This window comes from Macrotis lagotis, chromosome 1 (genome assembly GCF_037893015.1).
Source record: "Macrotis lagotis isolate mMagLag1 chromosome 1, bilby.v1.9.chrom.fasta, whole genome shotgun sequence".
In the NCBI taxonomy this organism is placed as follows: Eukaryota; Metazoa; Chordata; class Mammalia; order Peramelemorphia; family Peramelidae; genus Macrotis; species Macrotis lagotis.
The window spans coordinates 117766686-117785392 of NC_133658.1; the positions used below are offsets into that span (position 1 = coordinate 117766686).

At 34.7% G+C, this 18707-nt stretch overlaps 1 protein-coding gene across 4 annotated transcripts in view; it reads right to left on the minus strand.

Annotated features, from left to right (window-relative positions):
- PUS10 (pseudouridine synthase 10) overlaps positions 1 to 18707 on the minus strand; it is a 107934-nt gene that overhangs the window by 55944 nt on the left and 33283 nt on the right. For all 4 annotated transcript variants that reach the window (XM_074206771.1, XM_074206756.1, XM_074206763.1 and 1 more), the window contains 2 exons: positions 12227 to 12261; positions 2527 to 2638 (listed from right to left, as the gene is read on the minus strand). In XM_074206771.1, coding sequence (XP_074062872.1) covers positions 2527 to 2638; positions 12227 to 12261 — 147 coding nt within the window. The remainder of the gene's footprint in view (positions 1 to 2526; positions 2639 to 12226; positions 12262 to 18707) is intronic.

The window sequence follows — 18707 nt, forward strand, 5'->3', positions numbered from 1 at the left end:
TATTAAGTGTCTGAGGCCGGATTTGAACTCAGGTACTCCTGACTCCAGGGTCGGTGCTCTATCCACTGCACCACCTAGCTGCCCCGGTTCTAAATTCTGAAAGCGTAAAGGCACTGAACCTCGGGGGGAAAAAGAAATCAAAAACTGCTGAGTTTAGATAAGCACTTGGAGATACTATAAGAGAGTACTTGTGTTAGGAAGTATGAATACTGAACCTAAAAGTTCAGAAAGTTTTAATAGTAAGAGTAATGGATCAAAATTCACTTCTGAAAGGGCACTATTTCTAGGCTGTACTAACAAGTGAGAAAAATCAAAAAGTTTCTCACCTGCTTTTTGTTGCAGTAGAGAGATTAAGATCTCCTTACACTCCTGCCTTATTATCTATAATATTTATTATTAGTGTAAGCTTCTTTGTTCTAAAATCAAAGTTCTTAAACTGAGATTGTCTATGAATTTAACATTTAAAAATATTCTTAATAACTATATTTTAATAAAACTGATTTCTTTTGTAATAGTATGTATTTTGAAACACTATTCTGAGAAGAACTCCATAGGCTTCTACCAGACTCTCAAAGGGTCCAGGTCACAAAAAACATGAGAAAGAGATATAAATATTAGCTCTATTAAAAAAGTTCGTTTCAAAATTATTTACTATAGGATTATACAATTACATATAATTTTACAAACCAAATAATAAAAATTTGATGAAAAAAAGGCAAACCTAAACAGTTTTTTCCAACATTGACTGCATAAGGCATCTCAATGGTACAATGAGTAGAGCACAGAAACTGAAGTTGAGAAGGAGAAGGCAGAAGCATAGAACTGCTGTTAGTGCCAGACATGTAGCCTTGTTTGCTAGATTATAGATTAAGGAAAAAAAAGAGTAGGCTAAAGCAGGATATAAGAGGTGGATGATAGCAGCTATCAATTCCCATGAAGGTGGAATCTTGGTAATCTTATTTTCCTGGGAGATTGGAAGGGAAGGGGGTAGAAAACGTCAGGAGAACTCTGCACTAGATATCTGACACAGTGAAAAGTTCAGTTCCAAAACTAAAGAGGATTAGGCCTAGTCCATGCAGAGAGCTAGCACAGATTTTTGTGGAGCTCCTGGGCAGCATTTCTGCAGCTCTATTATCCAAGGGTGATGTCCAGAGGACATTATGTACATCAGTAGCAGCAGCAAACACCAAAAAGGGGATATGGAGTCTTCCTCTTAGCTCAGTTATCCAAGAGGTAGAAAGAAGAAGAAAAGATCTCAAGACTACCTGGTCACCTATAGTTTCATACTCTGTGGGGTAGTCAGAGAGAGGGCCTTTCTTCCCCTATACACACTTCCCTCCAGATTCACATATAATTCTTGGCTGGATATCAGGAATCCCAGAGGAACAACAGAGTGCCTGCCCTTCGAGCCACCTAAGGGACAAGGACACCACAGCAACACTTTACTAAAAGATGGGTTACAGTTGCCAACAGGTTAGCTCAGGCTCAGAGAGAGAGAGAGAGTCCATATTTCTGTTTTTGAACCTCAGCTATCACAATTCCATGGGCAATCCAACTCTCAGGAATCAGAATTAGGATTGCTAAAATGAGGAAGGGACTCTTGGAGTTAGTTCTAGCTGAGATTCTGGTGCCTCTTCTTCTACATACACAATATACTTGGCCCAAACAAGGTAGATCAGTAAGCAACTGTAACTGTAATCAGTAAGCAAGGGTAATTAAGCAGAGTTTTATCAGAGAGGGCTCTATGTCCAAGTCATAAGGCAGGGATGGCTGAGAAACACATACCTTACACTGCCACTGTATCTAGGCAGTGATCTGAACCAAACACAGCATTAAAAAGCCTTCCCTCACCACTTGGGCTAGGATGCCAGTGACAATGAAGGCTATGACTTCCCACATAGGCAGGGTAAAGGAACTAGGGTTCCTATGCACCCCTGCATTGAAAGCCTCATGTCCAAGATCTGGAGGCCAGCAGAAGCCACAGATGGAGGCTTACTAAAGACCTGCCTTGGAAAGGAAAGAGAGCAGCAGGGCTAGAGTACCTAATATAGATTCAAAGGAGACAGAGTGAAGCATCACATAGTCCAATACTTTCATTTTATGGATGAGGAAAACAAAAAGGAGAAGAGGCTTGACCAAGGTCACACATACTAATCACAAATAGAACCGTAATTCAAGTCTTGCTTCTATACTTGCTGTTCTGTCTACCATAATCAACGTTCTCTCTAAATTACTATATTTTCTTCTTCTGCCTTGGGTGCAACAAGAAACATTCTAAAGTATTCTATTAAGAACAAGTTCATAGAATCGCATGAAAAATGAGTGGATGAGCAACCAGTAATGTGATAAACATCTCTGATGAAAATGGGTTAGACGCAACATTTTAAAATTAGAAAAGTTTTATGTTTATTCAAAGGATTGTTTAGAGAAGAGTATTTTGAGAGGATATCATCAATGTTATAAGAAAATAAGACTTACAAAACATGTGAAAGAAGTGAATACTCTTATTACTTAAGTAGTTAATACCTTTCCATCAACAGGAACACCCAGCTCCTCTGAGAACAAAGGATGAGTAATCCATTTGTAGGCTTCTTTAAGTTGAACAATATCATCTCTTCCCAGTGACAGGCCCTGTTTCCTGAACATTTAAAAAAAAAAAAAGAGAGAGAGAGAGATTTAGCATAGTGAGTTCTACCAAGGACCAGACCGAACTACAAAAGAAAAAGTTATTAAATGGTTATAGACTATGTAAAATATTTTCATTAGTAAACTAATTTTTCCTGAATTAGAATTAGTATGTCTGCTTATGACCAGGTAGATTCTAATGTTTACAGAATAGGAAGTTCTGTAAAAGTTCATATTGTAGAGACATGAAATAAGTTCATTACAATATCCCAATTCTGATGCCTCATCACAATAGGTCCTAACAAGCTAGAAAAATTTTGAATATGGACTAGGATGGACTGTGTATCTGTTGTATAAGAACCAGTAAAGCAAAATTTGGAGAGGCTCAGAAGCAGGCTGATAAAAAAAAACTCAAAAGTTCATCTACTGGATTATAGAGGGAGGTACTACACATGTTGGGAAAAAACAGCATATCCTTAAAGAAATCTTAATATAATGTTGACTAGTAAATCAGTGTGGGATTAGATTAAAAACTGAATAAACACTCCATGGGTTCTGGAAATCCACAATACATACAATAAGGTTCTAACTATGCAATAGTCATTCAGAAAATATCTATTAACATCTATTATGGGCAACTAGGTGGCACAGTGGATAGAGCACTGGCCCTGGAGTCTGGAAGACCTGAGTTCAAATCCAACCTCAGACACTTAATAATTACTTAGCTGTGTGACCTTGGGCAAGTCATTTAACCCTTGCCAAAAAAGAGTATCTATTGTGAGCAGAACACTATGTTAAGTGTAAAACTTTTAAATAAGACATGGTTCCTACTGCAAGGAGCTTATAAAAGTGATATTTAACAGTACATGATAATTACACTAGAATCAGAAAATGTTGTGTAAAGCACAGGAAAGAAGGCCTTTGTTAGAGATAAAAAAGAACATCAGAGAAGATTTCATCAAGAAGTCGTGTAAAAAGGTAGGACAAAATTGTGCAAGTGAAGGATAAGAGAAAGGACATTTCAGGCGCAGAGAATAGCATGAACAAAGAGGAAGTCAGATGTCATCTGGTGGGAAGATCAGTGTGTCTTGGTTACATTGTAGGATGCATGGTGGAAAATACTAGGAGGCTGAAAGGTGGCATGGAAACAAATTGCAGATATCCCTGAATTCTAATCAAAGGATTAGCAATAAAGAGGCAATTAAGGAAGCTGAGAATTTTTTATTTTAAAGAAAGATTTTATTTATTTTGAGTTTTACAATTTTCCCCCTATTCTTGTTTCCTTCGCATTCTGTTAGTCTTTACATTGTTTCCATGGTATATGTTGATCTCAGTTGAATGTGATGAGAAAGAAATCATATCCTTAAGAAAGAAAAATAAAGTATAAGAGATAGCAAAATTACATAATAAGATAACAGGAGATGAGAATTTTTAAGGAGTATGACTCAATCAGATCTATGCATATGGAAGATTATTCCAGAAACTAGGTAGGATGAAGGATGAATCTTATGGGAGATGTTAGGAAGATATAACAATAGCTGAAGCAGTAGCAATTAAGGCATTAGTAGAGTAGTAAAGGTAGAAAGAGAAGAAAAAGGTTGTATAATTGATAAATGAAGAACTGACAGAATTTGCTGATGAGATAGAAAGGATAGGAGGAAGGAATAAAGAGCTAAAGGAAATCCTAAAGCTTCATTTGCAGGAAACTGATTGGTTGTCACACAGATAGAAATGGTGAGTATTTGGACATAATGAGTCTGTGGTACTTATATTATTTGATATATTAAGCTAAAATGCCCTGTAGGCAGATGAAGCTATTCAGAAGACTGTTAAGGGCTAAAGATAAAAATCTGGTTAGGTTTATACAGTTAAAGACATGGAAATAAATGAGATTTCCAGGGAAAGAATGTAGAAATAAGATAGAAATGAGGAGAGATTCCTAAAATCTCTGGTTTCCTTCAAAATTAGTTCAGATATCATCTTCTAAATGAGTGTTGTCAATCTCAAATAGAAAGGGACCCTGCTAGCTGCCTACTGACTTAGTAAATCACAAATTAACTTTATCTATGTTATAATGTATTCAATTTATGTTGGCAAACATTTCTCAATTACATTTTAATCTGAATAGGGACATGACTTTGACACAATGTAGGAGATGTCTACACAAAGCTGTCAGACCAGAAAGCAGTGAAGGAAATGGGTATAGTGACAGGTACAAGAAGAATCAGGAAAGGACAGTATTTCTTCAGTCAAAAGGAAACAGTGTCAAATCAGAGGAGGTGGTCAGTCAACAATTTTTAAATCTCCAGTCAATAAACAGTTTTTAAGGAATGGGGCATACAAAAAAGTGAAATGTTCCTTGCTCTCAAGAAACCTATATCTGAATAGGGGAGGAAAATGTGTATATATAAATAAGTACAGAATAATTATAAAATCAATTCAAGGTAATTCTGGGAAGGAAAAGCACAGCAGCTTTGAAAAATTGGGAAAAGCTTCATGTAGAACAATGTCAAATTCATGAACGTACCTAGATTAAAAAGTAATTGGTGAAAGTTAATCAAAATAAATAAAAGCACAATACAACATGGAGAACGTTAATTTGTGGTTTTCTAAGTTGATATGCCCAGCAAAGCTGGATCATAGAGTATGCAGAAGCACGTAAAGTGAATCAATAACAATAATAAAATACCAAAAATGCTAATAAAACATTTAATAGCATTTATGATATCCAGGCACTGTGGTAAGTCCTTTACAATTATTTGATTTGATCCTCACAACAGCCTGAGAAGTTGGGCTATTATCCCATTTTATGGATGAGGAAACTGAGGAAAACAGAGGTAAATGACTTTCCCAGGGTCATACAGCTCAGGTATTTCTGACTCCAGATCATTCTCTTCACTGCAGCACCAGCTGCTTATCTGTAAAGGAAAACTTTAAACAATATCCTGTGCTTCTAAGTTATAGAGAGGTGATTGGGAACCACTAGAGTATAAAATGCAGAAGACCTGAGGCAGAGAAACAAAAACATCCTCCAGGCAAAAAAAGGTGATGTAAGCTTGAAAGAAGGGAGCAGCTGTGTGAGCAGAGAGAAAAGAGGCTTGCCAAGGCTAGAAATGACAAGGTTTGGCAACTGCTGATGTTTTGGGCCGAAAGAAAAGGGTGAAGGATCACACCAGGCTGATGAACCTTGGCAGTATAAATGAGTGAATAAGGAGGCACTTCCTATGCAGAACCCGCCCTGCTCTTGAGGAGATCCCAGTCTAACAAAGGAGACAAGAGTTTCAGCTACGAGTCAAACAGAATGCTACCATGGTTCTTAGGATGCTGTGGCAAAGAAAAGGGTAATAATGCAAATTCCTGACTGGTTTTTAATGATAATAAGGTTTTTGGTTTTGCTTTTTAATTTTGAGTCATTTGACAGTGCCAAGGACTTGGCAGCATGTATAGAAATATAATGGCCAGATTTGTTTTCCATTGGGGTTTGCCTTTTGTGCTAATGGCTGCAGAGGCAGGAGTAGAAGCAGAACTGGTAGTCAGAGGGGGTGGGGGGGCACGGCCATTCCCAGGACTCTTGGATCTACCTGCCCATTGGTAGAAATACACCAATGATTGATATTCTAATGACATGGATTTTAGGATCCTTTTCTTTCTTCCTTTTTAAAAAATTCAGTGTTTTTAGTTCTAAATTCTCTACCTTTCAATTCCTTATCCACTGAAAGCACAAAAATAAAAACAAAAAATCTATTACAAATATGTATAATCAAACAAAACAAATTCCAGCACTATCCATGTCCAAAGAGTATCACCATTAAAGCACAGGAAAAATATAAAAGTGCAAAGGGGAACAAATATAAGGGTGTCACTCCATTGTGAAATTTACTACATACATCTTTAAAATTTAACTGTACATAGCTCACAATTCATTTTGATTAGGGACTATTTGGTTTTGGGTTTTTTTTATTTATATCCCTAGTACTTAGCATGGGAGCTTACACATACTGAATAAAAACTTGGTGATTGATTTAATTTTTTCTGATTCTTGTATATACTTCAAAATATTTGGTTTTGTTGATAATTAAAATCATGAAATGTGAGAGGTTAGTTGTTCTATCAGGATTCTAGAGATGATGGTTAAGAGGACTACAGATGAGATATGACACAAAGTGGGATCATGTCTCCTTTAACCAGAGAAAAAGATGAAAACAGTGAAGTTCAGCAGAGCAGCCTCAAGAGCAGACAGGGTTTTAGAGAAGTGAGAAGTTGTATCAATGTGTGTGACATGTGGGAAAATAAAAAAGAGGTGTAGAACAATTACTGTCAACAAAGGCAGAAGACAACAACCACTGAGCAGTCCAAAGAATTGACTTGAGCTGATAGAATATAAATGTATAGCAGGTGAAATAAATTCAACTTCTTGATTTTCTACAAGGGAAAACAAAGCAGACTATCTAGGGAAGCTACCTAGGGATGATGAATCACCAGGTGGGACTAATATAGTAGAGTAACTATCAGAATGATGCAGGACATGAGAAGCAGCCAACCAGGGGTCATGAACAGAACTGGTGTGGGAGCAAAAGAGACAAATGAGGGGACCAGAGATCACAAAGGAGGAATGAGAGGAACAGATGAAAGGAGAAGCCAGTATGGTTGGATGACAAGAAATGGTAAAATATAGGGTGTAATCATGACAACATTCAGTCAAAATGGGATGCAGGAGTTGGAATCAAGGAATTTTTCAGTCATAGGGTTATCCATATGAATATTCAAGTGTCTAAGGATGATGACAGAGCACAGGAAAGAAGGGTGAATCAGGCTGAGAATACTAGAAGAAAGGTGTATTGGAGACTGGTAGAGGAAAGCAAGAGAAATGGGGAGAGGAGTAAACAAATGGCATAGACTTCAAAAGAAGAAGCAATTGTGAAATGGTGGTAAAGGATCAAAAAGTGTCAGGAAAGGAACAAAGGTATAACCTAGTCACTCAATGATTCTGAGTCAAAAAAGTAGGAGCAGAATGAATGTTCAATGGATACAGTTGCAAGCAAGCAATTAATAACCATTTATTTAGAGCTATCTATCAATATGATTTCTCTCTCATCACATTCAACTTAGAGCAATGTATCCCATGGAAACAATGTAAAGACTAACAGACTGCTTTCTGTGGGGGGGTGGGAAGCAAAATTAGGGGGGAAATTGTAAAACTTAAAACAAAAAAAAAATCTTTCTAAAAAAAAACAAAAAAGAGTTACCTAACCCCCCCCCCCCCAAAGTTACCTTACTGCCAATCACTGTATATAAAGTGGCTGGGGTACAAGGACAAAAATCAATCACTGCCTTCAAGGAGCTTATATACTATCAAGAGAAGCGAGAGGTATATGCTTATCCACATAAAGTTAAGTACAAACACAATCTAATTTCAGGTCTTAGAGTTGGCAACACTTGAAGAGGAATTTTGGAGGAAGCAGATGAATCTATGAGGAAGTCTATACAAAGAAATAAAGAAGGGCCAGCTAAGTGGTGCAGTGGATAGAGCATCGGCCCTAGAGTCAGGAGGACCTGGGTTCAGATCCAGCCTCAGATGCTTAACAATTGCCTAGGCTGTATGACCTTGGGCAAGTCACTTAAGCCCATTGCCTTAAATTTAAAAAAATTTAAAAATAAAAAGAAATAAAGAATCCTATAGGAAGAATATTAAAATATTTTGGTTAGACCACAGAGTGCATGAAGGAGTGATATGTAAAAAGCCTGGAAAGGTTTGCAGTTTGCAGTTTGCAAAGGGTTTTAAAGAGCAAACAAAAAAAGTTTGTATTTGATTCGAAACCACTGTAGCTTACTGAACAGGGGAGAGGGATGGTTGGACCTGTGCTTTAGGAAATTTACTTTTCCAAAAGTAAATTTCTCTAATAGAACCTTTTGTTTTACAACATCTTAAAAATATGTAGGAGCTAGCTCATGTCCATTATTTCTCTTATGTATTATACTTTTGCCCACAAATTTGAATCTTTGGAGCCTGAGGCATTTCAAGATTTGCAAGATAGCATCTCTATGAGCAGAACCAGAAAAACACTGTACACCCTAACAGCAACATAGGAGTGATGTTCAACCTCGAAGGACTTGCTCATTCCATCAGTACAACAATCAGGAACAATTTTGGGCTGTCTGCAAAGGAGAGTGCCATCTGTATCCAGATAAGGAGCTGTGGAGTTTGAACAAAGTGCAAGGACTATTCCCTTTAATTTAGGAAAAAACAGATATGTTATTGTCTGATCTTGTTACCTGTTAGACTTCCCTTCTTTAAGGATATGATTTCTCTCTCATCACACCCAATTTGGATCAAGGTACAACATGGAAACAAAGTAAAGACTGACAGAGTGCTTTCGGGGGGGCGGGGGAAGCAAGATTGGGGGGAAAATTGTAAAACTCAAACAACATCTTTAATAAAAATAAATTTTTAAAAAAAGATAGCATCTCTAGAAGAATGGAATTTTTTAAATGAGAGAGCACACATGTGCACACTTCACCACTAAGTAGTTTCTCAAATGAAAATGAGCCTGTTCCCTTCTGTCCTTTTATTTCTGGATAAATTATTCTTGTGCTGAATATATTAATGTACTAACCAAGTAGAATGAACAACTAAGTGAATTTCTTTGTTTAAGCAAAGTCCAATTGAAATTGTGATTCTCTGTTAAGGTCCTGCTGGGGCAAATAAGACTCAGATGATGTTTGTCCTTCATTCTTGAAAAAGACCATGGTGATGCCATGACAAGCACATGAATTGTATTTGAGTGAGGGAGTGTCATGTTAAGTCACCAACCTCACTTTCTACTCCAGAACCATTGGGACCCAATGACCAGATAAAATAAGACTCAAACATTAATGGGTTTCCTGCAATGAAATACATGACTACTCAGAGGAGATTGGTTTAACAATCCAGTATGAAACATAAAATAAAAAAAAAAACCTACTTCATTCCTATTTCTGGAAATAATCACTATAAGAATATGATTGATAATTTTATTTTTCACACCTTGATGTTCCTTTGAGAAGAATGTTAATAAATAGGAAGTATATGGATTAACTTATATATGTCAGGTATGTTCTGAAGACTAGGAGAAAAGGTGAAATATGGAACATAAGTTTAAATGGTTTATTTTCTAGATTACTCTAAAGTATGAAACAAGAAGTAATACTTTAAAATGATTAAGAAGTTATTCAATGCTATCCACATCCAGAGGAAGAAAAACCAAAACAAAATACTCCTAAAACCCTTTTAAAAGTTCTCTTATGTTTTTCTTTCCTAGTTTATGGTTTTCATTCTTTTCCCTTAGTCCTAATTCCTAAAACAGAAAATGACTAATCTGTAAACACAAATATATAGGTTCCACCAGATTGTGGTAAAGGGAGGGTGGAAAGAAATATGTAACTTATAAATATGCATGTACATGTGGATGAATGTTCCAAAGTTTTCAAAACATATAACTGGAAAAATAATATATCAAATGGGAAAAATTCTTTTTAAAAAGTACAAATAAGAAAGAAGTTATTCATTACAGTTTCGAAAGAACATGGTTATATAACAAAATCTCTAATATTTCAAATAATTCTAAAGAGTATCAATTCTTTTTTTTTTTGGTTTTATGAGGTGACTTGTCCAATGTCACACAGCAAGAAAGTATCAAGTGTCTGAGATGGGATTTGAACTCAGATCCTCCTGACTCTAGGACCAGAAATCTATCCACTACACCACAAGTCTCAATTCTTTATGAACTGGTTATGGTTACTGCAGGTATTTCTTTCCCTCCACATCAAGAAGCCACAGAAAAAGGTTGAGGAATTTCTGATGTATTTTCCTTTGCTAAAAAATAAATCCTTAATAAAAATTCCAGATTTATATACTTTTAAAAATTGAATCTCAATTACTCTAAAGCGATTTATTTTAACATGTAACAAAGCAGAAATATGCATAACCTAGCTCTAAAATCCTCTGATTAAGACAAATTCAATCCCCTAAAAATCTATGATTCTCTAAAATACTGCTTATAATAATTTCAATTATATCATTTGTGGGATTAAATGCAACACAAACATTTCCCAAACTGGAAAAATCTGGTCTAAAAATTTCAATTCAATTTATTTAATTTAAATTTCTGAATTAATGGTAGTGCCTCCAGATCCCTTGGCACGAAAATCTGACACTGGAGAAGAACTTTGACATTCTGAATCAATCTACTTTAATTAGTTTCTTTTCTTAGGAGAACTGAAATCTTTTACTTCTACATTTATTTTAAACTCTGAAGGAGAACAACAACCAAAATCAACATAGGGCAAATGCAAATTCAGAAACAGTTTAAAAATGGAATGTAAGCCCCTTGAGGGAAAAGTCTATTTTTTTTGTTTGTCTTTGCACCCTCAGAACTGAGCACAGTGCCTTTGCAGAAATTATATACTTAATGCTTTTAAATAAAATTTATAACCTGAACAGTTAAACAACATTCTCAAAATTTAAATAAGGATTAGGTTGTGGACTTATCCGTGAACCATTAGTACTAATATTCGACATAATAACCTAAAGTCTTTGACAAAAGAATGTATTCTTTTCCAGATGAAGATATAAGGGGGAAAAGAGTAATTTCCCAAAAATAACAAAAATTAAATTGTATAATAGAACACATTTCATGTAGGAGTTCTAAGTTCTTATTAATGCAACTAACTATGTAGATATTTAATAAAATTTAAATAAAAAAAGAATTTGTCTCCTGGATTCTCAGGTAATTAACAGACATCTGTCTTAGATATAATAATACATTTAAATGATATGCAATAAAAATTAACAAAACTATCTGTAATAAGTTTTTATTAATAATTCAAATGAAAACCTGAATAAAACATATTATTTTAAAAATGCATTACCTTAATACAGTACTTAGGATTTGGAATCAGAACACTAAGAAAATAAAACCATTAGAAAAGCACAGACTACAAAATTTATTCATCATTATCATAAATACCATGGAAAAGATCCTGAACCCTCTTTTTATCTTTACCTTTAAAATGACCAAAAGAAAAACTCTTCTTATTTTGCTTTTAAAAGTAATTGTATGATTAATCAACAAATTATTTTATGACAATGCTTACTGATTACTAACCAAAACTCTAGCAGTTATTCTAAATCCACTTTCAAAAATCTTGTTAGAATTCATATAATAGAATTAAGATTTTTCTAATTTCTAGAATATTCACAAATGAACTATGAACTTTCCTAAATGATGAAAACAAATTTCTCTTGTTGAAACAGCTCATCAAACTATATTATGTAATGTGGTTGCCATGAACTTTGCTAGCAAATCTTTTAACATTCATACTTAAGCTGCAAAGATTTAATGAGTTATCAGTATGAATTAGTAGTCTTCTGTTATGCAAAGGAACTGATTAGAGATAGATAACATAATGAACCTAAATAATCATAAGCTTTTCTTTGCATTCAATTGCTCTCATAGCTAGTGATTCAACCCTACAGAAGAGAAACTTAGTAAAAGTACTTATAAAAAACAACAGAGAGTTTGTATTTAAAAGCTTGTAAAAAATCCCTACTCAAATTACTCACCCCATTTCCTGTTTTACCAGCAACCATGCAGCATGCTGTAGGCAGTTTAGTCACACCCAGAAAAAAAAAAAAGAAAAAGGGGGAAAAAATGTTTAGTGAAATTAAGTTTCAACATCATCACTGAATAATACCAAACTATTTTGCTAATAAAACTCCTCTTTTTAGAAAAGTTAGTATTTAAAAATTTAGCAGTGACCTCACTCTCAGTAAATACTAGAAAGCCATTCAAACATCACTTGACTTGCAGTAAGCCTGGAATTAAACAGAGGGTATCCCCTCCTCTCCCACAGATTTCCAACTAATACTGCATGAGAATCAATGAAATCACATATCTTAATGTATTTCCAAATTTACAAGAGTAGTCTTAAACTAAGGCTGACTTAAAGACACAAGTAAATACCTATTCTCCTTTCCCACAAAGCAGCATTTGTGAATTCAATTTTTTAAAAGTTAAGTTTTTTAAAAAATATTTTAAAAAATAATCTTATCCAGTTCAGTGAAACATCTATCTTTAACTTCACACTAATTGTGATATGTGTATACATTTCCTATATATGCAGACATATAAGCTTCATCACCAGACTTAACACTAGACTAGCAAGCAAGTAATGAATTTTTTGGCCACAAGAATTCCTAAAGACCTAGAAGAGAGCACTGTTACAATATATGACTACACATACGTATGTATGTAAAATGAAACATACAGGTAAAATATTTACCTCATATACATAACAGTTACAGATGCAAGTCAATGGTCAAATACTGAACAGTCTTATCCATTCTCTATTTCATTTGTTTCTTACTAAAGATAGATCACTTAAATTTATAACCAATGTAAATGTTTTATATTGTAAATATATTTATATAAATATATTTTATATGCTTTTTATTATCTGAGTCACAACAATAAGAGGTAGGTATGTAAGGTATTACAGCCATGTAATGGAAGATGGGAAATTTATTTTGGCCTATATATCTGATGGATGAATGGATAAATTGAAATTGATTTCTAAATTCTCTCATCATGTCATCTATTCCAGGGGAAGTCCAAATTAAAGTGTGTCTGTGACCCAGAGAGAATGTGAAATGGTCCATGGGAGTAGAAAACAAACCAACTGGAAGAAAGGCTACACCCCAGTCTTGATGAGATTACTAATCTTATGAGTGTGATAGAGAATGCCCAATTCTAAACTATTCCACTATTGATACAAGTTTCCAATCTATCTCCTGATCAGACATCTCCTTCTCAATATGGTTAATAAAAACCGTAACATCTGTGCTGGCAGTAGCAGGCACCCCTTGGCTGGCTCTGTGCTTCAAGGAGCAAGAATTTTGGCTACTTGGTTTCACTAGCAATGGGAAGGAAGGAGTATTACAGAATAAAGAGGCATGGACGAGTGTGAACTGCATCTTTGGAAATAACCTCTAAATCAATGAGATTAGGGATGCATTTCAATATTTGAGAAATTTACCAGCTTGATTTCTATAAATTTACAGCAATTCATTAATTCCTGAAACAAGTCACAGGAAGAAAGATTTTATATATATATATATATTGGAGAAAAAAATGTGTGACTTGGAGACTACCAATGTTGGTTGAGTAAGAAGAGGCAGTATAGTGCAACCCTTTCCCACAAGTACTCCAAAAAAAAAGACTTAGGAATATTAGTGGAGGGTCAGCTAAAACAAAGGAGAAACCACAACAGGCTATTTTTCCAGACCAAATCAACACAAGGAGACAGCCAGCAGCCTCTGGGCACTGCAGAGGGAGTCCAGTCAAGAAATCCACATCAAACACTCTAGTAGGGCTGCACTTGTGGCTGTATATCAAAATATAACAACTACATAAGGCAGCTAGCTGCTGCTGTGTTGCTTTAACACAGGACCAAGGCTAGAGACACAACACAGATGGGACTGGGGCCTCCTACAATGTACCAAGGCAAGGAAGATACTCAGAAAAGAAAGTACAGCTCTTTCACCCTGACCTTAGAGCAGGATCTTAGTTCACAGAGCAGGGATGAGGCAGGCAAGTATAACAAGGCCAAGGAGCACAACCCAGAGGCAATCCTGGATATCTCTAGCTACAAAATGGCAGAGAGTTACAAGGAGATGACAAGGTTAGGACCAGCAGCTGCTTGTGGAGCTCCAAGCACAATCAAGTAGGCCACTGGTTGCCCAAACCCAAACCAGAATCAATAAGGCTTAGAACAGGAGCAGTCAATCATGCTCTCGAATGGATTTACAAAGGTGTTAAAAGTTTATAGTGACTCAGTCCCTAAAGCAACCATAGCATTGCAATTACAGATCAGCCTCAAACCCAGCCATAACATTTTCTTCAGAAATGGACAGTCTGTCACAAAAGACACCAATGATAAGAACCATTATGAAGCCAGGATATCTAAGACAAAAACTCAGAAGAATAAACCTAGACATCTACAAGCAAAACCTCAAACACAAATAGTTTGCTTATAAAGCAAACTGGAAGAAATAAAGAGTAAAATGTTATTTATTATAAAGGAAATGAGAGGAAAAAAACTGGAGGATAAAGGAGAATTCTTGAGAAAATACTTAGAAGGAAAATTTTAAACCTACCATTACCTGTAAATGTTTAACATTCATGATCCAAATGCTCTGAAATTCCTCTCACTAAACCTCTTTCATGTCTCAGGACGTTTTCTAACTAGAACCTTTGCCCTCATTAAAGTTTCCTATCACTCTCCAGTTTCCTATTCCATCACCTCTACCTTATCTTCACTTCTCTCCCTTAGAAATCTTGACCCCAAAGCCAGTGGGGTCAATTTAGCAGTATCATCTATCTTTAAATTCTTTGTCTCCAGTATTATTGCCATTAATTCTTTTTCAAACCCTAACTTCTATAATATTTTCTTCTCTCTTATTGACATTTTGATGGACATAATCATATTATTGTGCTGACAGTGTCCAACTTGGATATAAATTGATGGTATCTATTCTCAATGAAGCTTTTATTACTACATCATAATCCTTTGACTCCTAACTGATGCTCTAAATCAAATAGAATTCATCAATACAGAATGATACAGCCCTCTAAATTTTATTGCATTTTTATTTATTTTGTTAAACATTGTTGTATTACATTTTAATCTGGTTCAGACCACATGAAACCATTTGACACCTCTGCTCTCCATTCCCAGAGCAGCTGTTCTAAATCTTCTTTTTCCTAGCTTCTCTGTGACTCTCCCCAGTAGAGAATCTCACTTTAAACTCTATTGACAAAGCAAAAGTCATTCACCATGAGCTCCCCCTCCTAATTCTATACCTCAAATCTCCTCAATATCATACCTATCGTTTTCTCTTCCATTTTGGAAAATGGAAACAACATTCTTGTTCTGGGTTCTTGAATAAATTTTTTCTCATCACCTCTGAGAACTAATCACTTCACTCAAGTGATCTAAAGGAATGGGTAGCAGAAGTTGAAGGAAGGTTTTTTTTTCAGATATGAGGCAATATGAGTATAGGCCTGTCTCTGATCTTCAATTTGTCTTTTTACCCACTTTCCTTCTACTACAAACAAATCCAGATTCCTCCCATCCTAAAAAAACAAACAAACAAAAAAAAAAAACAAACTTTATTCCAACAAGAAAACAATCTTGATTCAGATGGACTTAGAGGTGAATTTTAGTGAGTATTTAAAGAGTAATTCATAACTATAACAAATTGGTCTCCAAGTTAAGAGAAATCATTCTACCAAACTTCTTTTATGAAATAGTCTTTTGCATACCTAATAAAGAGATATGAGAGATAAAGCAGAGAGGATATCATTAACCTCTAACTGTTATGAATATCAATTCCATTTTGCAGAAAGTCTCCCAAAATTATTCACTATGATCAATTTGGACTAAAAACTAGAAAGACAAGGACAAATTAAAAACACAACAGAATTAATCAAATAAAAAAACCCAAATACCCAAAGCCATGATTATATTTATAGTTGCAAAAAAAACTCTGCCAAAATGCAAAACTCATTTACACTAAAAATAGGCATAGAAGAGTCTTTAAAATTTTTAAAATTTAATATTTAATTATGTGATAACTAAGAATGATGAGAATCATAATTATGCTATTGATAAATAATAATTATAAATTTTAAAATATGGAAGAAAACTATATACTTAAATTCAAAAGTTAGCATTATCTGCAATAGATAAATATACTAGAAGCTTTCCCAATAATAGAGGAGTAAAGCAACAACAATAAGACAAGATAAAAATAATTAAAGGCATAAATACAAGCAAACAGGAAACAAAACACTTTCTATTTGTTGATGACATGCTGACTTCATGAAAAGTGCTAGGAATTCAGCAAAAAAATGAGATTATTAATTACTTGTATAATACTTATACTAGCACTAGTAAAAATACATAAAAATAAAAAATTTTTGCACAGCACTAACAAGATCCAAAAGAAAATAATAGAAAGGTAAAACCCTTTGAAAGTAACTATGAAATACATAAACATTGGAAAACCTATATGGCACAATGGAGAGAATATTTGATGTCAGGAAGACTCATCTTCCTGAGTTCAAATCTGGCCTCAGACACCTACTAACTGTGAGACACTAAACAAGTCACTTAACCTGTCTACCTCAGTTTCTTCATTTGTAAATGAACTGGAGAAACAAAAGACAAACTACTCCAATATTTTTGTCAAGAAAACTCATGGGATCACAAATAGTTGAACACAACTGAACAACAAGAAGTATAAAAGCTGGACTCAGTCAATTAAAATACATTTAAGACATATGAACACAAAAACAAAACATCCTTTAAAGAAATCAAAAAAAGGAAAATGGCTGAGGAAGATGATAGACTTTTCTGAACAGAATCTCCAATTACAATGCAAACATTTTTGTATGATTCTAACAGACAGGGGGAATTTTCCCACAGCAAAATATTGATTAGAATATTGTAATAGAAGTCCAATTTTTAAAAACATTATCTCCATCAGCAGTGGAATAAATAGAAAGAAAGCAGGAACAAACAAAATTTAACATTAAGAGCTTAGTACCTTCTGGAAAAATCAACCAGGGTATGAAGACACTTAAGATGCTTCTTTTCCCTGTAGAGTGGTGGTTTCAGAAAAATATGGCAAGACCTATGTGAACTGATGCAAAATGTAGTGAGAAGAACCAAGAGATCATTGTGCACAGTAACAACAATGTTATGATCAAGATCAATTATGAAAAACATGACCACTCTGATCAATACGATGATCTAAAACAATTCCAAAGAACTCAAGATAGACAAAAATGCTATTCGTCTCTAGAGAGAGAACTGATGAACTCTTAATGCAAACTGCCTCTTAAAAAAATTTAGCTAATATAGAAGTATATTTTGTATGATTTTATATCGATGACTGATATGTTGCTTGCCATCTCAGTGGGTGTGGGAAGATATGACAAGAAAGTAGAGAATTTGAAACTCAATTTAAAAAGAAAAGAATGCCCAAAATAAATAAATAAGTTTTAAAATATTTGAAGAAATGTTATGGAATGACAGTTAAAAGCAAGTCATCAGACAATATAACCTTGGTAGATGCAAACAAATGAAATGAACATCACAACAATAAGAATGACTGTATTATCTAAAAAAATAACAATCTATACCAATTTAACCCACCAAGGGATTATTTAATAAAGGCTAGAAAAATAATTTTTAAAAATTTCATTTAGAGGAACAAAAGATCTGTAAATGAAATAACGAAAAGGTGATCTAAAAACTGATGATATTAATCAAAAACATTTCAAAAGCTTTGAACAAAAAAAAAATCAACATTTAAAACAAACAAAAACCATATTATATTTTTTCTTAGGTTCTGTTTTCTTTTGCAAGGCAAAGGGGGTTAAGTGGCTTGCCCAAGGCCACACAGCTAGGTAATTATTCAGTGTCTGAGACCGGATTTGAACCCAGGTACTCCTGACTCCAGGGCCGGTGCTCTATCCACTGGGCCACCTAGCCAGTCCTAGAACTATATTGATAGAAACAGAGAAGCCTTTGACAAATTATAAAACTTACTAAAAAAATCCTACAAAATATGAATGAATGAAAAGCATTTATTAAGCATTTACACTCTGCTAAGAACTAGGAACACAAATAGCAAAGTGAGACAATTCTTGCTCTCAAAAAAGCTTAGATATTAGTAGTAGTTAGATATCTAAGACAGGAGTTTACCAATAGTAGTTAAATACCTAGGAGAGTAGACTCAAGCTTAGAAGATCTGAGTTCAAATTTTAGTTGTGACTTGCTAATTATCTGAACCTGAGGAAGTTGTTAAAAAAAACTTAAAAAGGGGCAGCTAGGTGGCCCAGTGGATAGAGCACCGGCCCTGGAGTCAGGAGTACCTGGGTTCAAATCCGGTCTCAGACACTGAATAATTACCTAGCTGTGTGGCCTTGGGCAAGCTACTTTAACCCCATTTGCCTTGCAAAAACCTAAAACAACAA